The sequence below is a fragment of the Sesamum indicum genome, linkage group LG10, assembly GCF_000512975.1.
Source record: "Sesamum indicum cultivar Zhongzhi No. 13 linkage group LG10, S_indicum_v1.0, whole genome shotgun sequence".
NCBI lineage: Eukaryota > Viridiplantae > Streptophyta > Magnoliopsida > Lamiales > Pedaliaceae > Sesamum > Sesamum indicum.
In genome coordinates this window covers 9,354,058-9,360,177 of record NC_026154.1, presented here as the reverse complement: position 1 = coordinate 9,360,177, position 6,120 = coordinate 9,354,058, and the positions used below count along the sequence as shown (strand labels likewise).

General features: G+C 31.3%; 1 protein-coding gene across 1 annotated transcript; it reads right to left on the bottom strand.

Moving 5' to 3' along the window:
- Nucleotides 553-5,666, bottom strand: LOC105172273 (protein ECERIFERUM 2-like). The gene is made up of 2 exons (XM_011093650.2): nucleotides 5,140-5,666; nucleotides 553-1,634 (listed from the first exon to the last, which is right to left on the bottom strand). Exons 1-2 carry the CDS (start codon nucleotides 5,599-5,601, stop codon nucleotides 720-722), a joined length of 1,377 nt encoding a protein of 458 aa, XP_011091952.1. The 5' UTR covers nucleotides 5,602-5,666; the 3' UTR covers nucleotides 553-719.

Below are 6,120 nucleotides of genomic sequence, written 5' to 3'. Positions count from 1 at the left end.
AGTGGGAAAAATGCAAGCAACTCCTTATAATATTACAAATAAGTAAATTATTCCTTTATCAAAAATATAGAAAAGTATTTTTTTTATATTTTTTTAAAATAAAATAGTTTATCTCGTTAAACAAGAAGGTAAATTGCTTTATTTTATAAAAATACAAAAAGTAAATTGAAAAAAAAATTATAAGAAGATAATTTACTCATTTACAATATTATAAGAAATATTTCATTAGATCCTTTCATTAATGGGTGAATAGCAATTTATCCCCCTGTGATATTGAAAATGAGCTTATTACCCCATATGAAAAAAATCAGCGTTTTACCCCCTTGTACTTTTTAAAATGAAGCAGTATACTGCTTCATTTTAAAAAACATAGGGAGATAAAATGTTGTATTTTAAAAAGGTGAATCGCTATTTATGTTTTCATAAGGGGGTAATTTGCTCATTTATAATATCACAAGGGATTGCTTGCATTTTTTCCTTTCATTAATGTTTTGGTAGTAGCATATATATGGCATGACATTCATTAAAGAGAAACATTTAACAAGTATAAAATACCATAAAAAAATCTTTCAATACGAGTGATATCCTCGGATTATCTTTCAGCAGAAAGGTCACTACTTTTGGTTTGGCAAAAGCATTTACCTCCACAACATGTAATCAGAAAACGGTACAACAATTCAATCAAAATGCGCCGAGAAATATGAATTGAGAAAAATGCTTTATCTCTTCCCACTGACGATCATCTTGGGCTCCAAATCTAGTATTGTTTGATCCTTGCATATGTTAGTAATCTCCTCTTCCGGCAGCATGACCGTGACGGTCCGTGCAAGCCCACCCTCTGCCGAAGGCATCACCATAATCAGCCCTTGTCCCTCTACTTTCCCCACATGATAGCTCACATGGATAGGCCTTTCCCCCTTTTTAAACGACGCAGCATACATAAGTGCCGTCCCATTCTCCGCAACAGCCATATGTTCCATGTTAATGCACGTCAGCCGAGGGCCGTATATGGTAAAGGGCCCTTCTCCTTCGTTGCTATGCTCATCCAACCAACGCATAACTGACCAAAACTCGTCAGCCCTGGCCTTTGCAACATGACTGTGGACATACTGAGATACTTGGCCTAATCCACAGCTCAGCAACTTGTCAGCATCCACATATAGTACCGAAAAATGCAGGGCGTTCCCGAAATAGCCAAAAGGCACCTCGGGATGCCCTGCACTTCTCGAGTCAACACATATAGAAAGAGAGCATTTGTGATTGTTGAAAGATGGTTCTTGCCACCGTGCAATGCGTGACCAGAAGATAGCCACCAAGACGTCAAAGGGAGTGGCATCCGGGCACTGGCTTTGGACTTGTAATAGGCAGTTCTCAATCACCGAACCGGAAAATTTCATCGTAACGGTGCCCATGTTTGCCGGAGTAATAGGACTGTGCAATGCAGTGAACGATGGGACGAAGTTGCCGTGAGAGGATGGGGGTGGGGGAAGATTGAAAATGGGAGAATGGGTGAGGGGCTGGCCAGAATGAACCTCTGTCCATGACTTGATAAGCATAGTGGCACTTGTCATATCTGCATGCATGTGAGTGCAGCTCAACCCAATGGCTAAGGCCCCGCATTCGAAATTGTTTATCTGCAACATGATTCTCCTATCAAAAATCAGGATGCTCAAAGAAACCCAACTGAAAAAAGACAACAATTGTTTTACTTGAGTAGCGCCTGATATGTATAAGAGCTACCCTATGATGTGAAAAATGAATAAAAGAATTTAAGTGAAAAATGACATAGTAAATTACCCCTTGTATTTTGGAAAATGAAGGAAATTACACCGCATCTAAACCATTGTTAGGGGAGTAATTTGCTTGATTCAAAATATTCATATTGTTGGGTTTTTTTTTTCTTTTTAATACCTGGGAGAAGAAAATTGATGAGAACAAAGGAAAAAAATTCAAACAGCCCCTTGTAAAATTATAAATGAGTAAATTATCTTACTATGAAAAAAAAATAATTTATCTCTCTATTTTCTTAAAATGCAGTAATTTACCTTTTTTATATTTTTTAAAAATAGAGTAAATTATTTAATTATAAAAAATATAAGAGAATAAACTATTATTTATTTTTATAAATAATTAATTTACTTATTTATAATATTATTAAGGATAAATCACATTCAACCCGAGAAAAAAATAAGAATGTGGAATGCGGATAGGAGAAGATGGGAGAGAAGCGAATAATAAGAAGAGAAGAGGGGAAGAGGGGGTTGGTGGAGTGGTTGAGAACATTAAACCCGTGCTATCATGTTTTCAATATTTCAGTCGGTAAACTAATGGCAAGTAATAAGCACGTGGCCTTTTCATTAGTTTCTTATCGGCAAGACTAATTTTGCACGGAAAAATTAAACTGTGGAACAAAAAATAATCGTAACGTTTGGTTTTGTTTTTAACTTGTTTTTTGAGTATTTTGTGGAAATAGAGAGAGAAAAATAAAAATAAATAAAAATAAGTTAGAGATAGTGTGTATGTTTGGATTTATTTTTGGAGATAATATAAAATAAGTTTGGTATATTTGATGTTGGGTAGTGAGGAGACAAAAGTACTGTTTATTGTCAAATCATATCTTTTTTATATATATTTATATATATATGTATAAAAATATATATAATTTATTTGTAAATGAAGAGAGAGAAATTTTAGTTTTGTCCTCTTACAAAATACCTAGAAACAAGACTAAAATTGGCAAAATATTGAATGCCAAACATTGCTTCGATTTTGGGCCACCTCGAAAATGGCCCAAAAACGAAGCCAAACATAATGACGATTTTTCAAAACCTTTGGGCTAACAATGCCTAACACCTTACAATTTGGGATGAAAAATTCAATTTCTCAGATCTTCAAATAAAATATTTTTAATTTTATAATCTCTTTAAAATAAAAAAAATTAATTTCACCCAATTTTTTAAAAATATTTGTTAATAATATTAACCTTCAATATACAAATATTCAGTTAATATTTTATCAGTATTTTACTTTCTTTCATATGATTAACGATTCGCTCCAAAGCAAAATTATCTATATATATGATTTTTAATTCTATTAGTTTGATGGTCTTTTTGGTAATTATTATATTATTAAAAAAAAATTATGTCAAACACTCTAATATCTTATAAACTTTGACATCTTATTAATCCAAATACTTTAAGGCCTTATTTGTAAAATATGTTGTCAACTTGACCATTCTAAATTATTTAGGAAAAATTATTTTTTTAGTCCGTTAAGTATGCCCAATATTGATTTTAGTCTGATAAATACTCATTTTCTTGAAGTCATTTAAACTTCAATATCTGATGAAATTTAGTCCGAAAAAGGGTTTCGTATAGAATTTTTCAATGAGATTTTGAAAACTAGCAGGAAATTGCCTACGTGGCACGTAATTTGTTAAACTTCCGACAACTTATACATGTGTAACGATATGTAGTCATTAATGTTGACTGTATATTATTTCAATAGCAAAATTCTAAAAATTATATAATTTTTTAAAATTTTATAATTTTAATTGAAAAATTAAATTATAATTTCAAAAATTAATATGATAAATTCATTTTTCAAATTAAATATCTATATAACTAAATATTAATTAATTCTAATAATTATATTTTATTATTTAATTTGAATAATTATTTAGTTTAAATATATTTTTAAATTTTACTTAATTTATCTTGTTTTAATTTTTCAATTATTTTTAAATAAATTAATTTAACTGGACACTGACATCCCGTTCCCCTCACATCATCGTCCCATCTGCGAACGGTGCTAGGAGAGTGGGGGTTAAGCGATTTAAATAAATTAATTTAACTGGACACTGACATCCCGTTCCCCTCACATCATCGTCCCATCTGCGAACGGTGCTAGGAGAGTGGGGAGAAGGTTAAGCGACAGCCGGAGGGGGAATTATTTATAATCACTTAAGTTCATTAAATAGGGTGAATAGAAATTTATCCTCATGTGATATTAGAAATATACAAATTATGTTCCTATAAAATAAATAACAATTTACGTCCCTATATTTTAAAAAATAAAAAAAGATAAATTATTATATTTTTAAAAATATAAAAAAATAAATTATTATTTTATTTTTTATAAAAGAATTATTTGTCTATTTTCATATTTACCCTCATTAAATATAATCCACTCAAGGATCTAACCTATGACACTATTCACTCCACTATCTGACTAAAACATCACTTGTAGTATTATAATTAATTTTTTTTAAGGATATTAATATTAAATGATTATTATATTAATTTTAATTTTAATTTGTTATTGAGGTGGTCGTTTAACACCATATATAATTCACACTTCTTTAAATAAAAAAAGGAAAACTACGAGGCATTACTAGGATAGGATTTAATTCAATTTATCCCGTATACAAATGAGTGAATTATCTTCTTATTAAAATAAATAATAATTTACATCATTATATTTTTAAAATAAAGTAATTTATCTCTTTATTTATATAAAATAAATTATTTTAATTTAAAAAATACGAAAAACAAATTACTTTATATTAAAAATTAAAAAAGTGAATTAGTATTTTATTTTTTACAAAAATAACTTATTTATATATGATATGGAATGTGATTGCTTGCATTTTCCCCATAGAAAAATACCCATAGTATTTAGATTTGTTTTCTAAGTGTTTTGTTGTGTTTTGTCGAGATATCGAGAAAGAAAAACAAAGATAAATAAGTGTGCGTTAGAGTTAGTATGTATGTTTCGATTTGTTTTTTGAGATAATTTAAAATAAGTATTATATATTTAATATTGTATTTTGGGAAACAAAAATTACTATTATTGTCAAATCGTGTCTTTTTTATATATATTTTGTATATGTATGTTATATATATATGTATTTATGCTAAAACAGTTAAAAACACTTAAATAAGATATTTTTGAATTATGACAAATACTGAATATATTTTGACTCGTCCTAAAAATACCTTGAAAATAAAAACAAACATAGTGATCAAATCTAATTGACAAGATCCTCAAATTAATTCGGAATAAAATAATATTATTTGACTTCCTATAGTTAAAAAAAAAAAAGGTTAAATACATTGTCGAGAATAACTCAAGTATTACCTGGATCCGAAATGGAGACCAATAGCTCGGGTCTTGGGGCATGTCCTCCCACAACGTCAGATCCCGCTCCTCAGACGCATCCGCAGATCTCAGCCATTCATCCATTGAGGTGTTCACCGTGGCTTGGAGTATCCGGACCCCAGCATCATTGCACCTGACTTGCCAACCACCTTCGGCCCCTCGGGTCAACCGACCCGTTACTATCGGGTACTCGTCCAACAATTTAGATAAAGAAACCCGAAGATTGTCTATGTCCAACGGGAACGGTCCATCCTTGAACGGGTTGGATTCATAGTAGAACACAATATGGATAGTATGGTGCCCCATCGCCCGATCCAACGGAGACAATATGTGAACCTTACCCGGCGCAACCGGGCTGCCGGACACCACGCTCAGTAGTGAGTGCACTTTCACTCTGCTAACTTTTCCTCCTTCCATTTTTGCACTAACAGTAACAGACATGCGTATGTGAAAATGTATCTGTGCAATATGTGGATATGTGCATGGATATATTTACCTAAGAGGAGTGTGGGTTGGGAGGAGTTGGTTGGTCTTTTATGGGCATGATTTATTATTTTGGGGTGCAGGTGATATAAATGCAGGCGGCCAGCGTTGACGTACAACTACCTGTTTCATAAAGGGAAAAATGTAATTTATCTCAGGGAAAAATATTATTTTAGTTCGCTAAGTGTGCTTAATTTTAATTTTAGTCCGATAGCTATGTCCATTTTTGTTTAGGTCCAGTAACTTACGAAATTGCTTACTTTTAATCATCTGACAGATTTTCAAACAATTTTGCCCTATACAACTTTGAAAGGCAGTTTTAGTCCATATGCACTCGTAGGGGTAAAATTGTCCGAAAATCTGGCAGATAATTAAAAGTAAGCAATTTCGTAAGTTACTGGACCTAAACAAAAATGGACATAGTTATCGGACTAAAATTAAAATTAGGCATATTTAGCGGACTAAAATAATACTTTT

Coding starts and splice junctions, on each gene's coding strand:
- LOC105172273 (XM_011093650.2), bottom strand. CDS start 5,601: ATGTCTGTTACTGTTAGTGCAAAAATGGAAGGAGGAAAAGTTAGCAGA. Junction 1,635..5,139: donor GGTCTCCATTTCGGATCCAG/GTAATACTTGAG, acceptor ATCATGTTGCAG/ATAAACAATTTCGAATGCGG.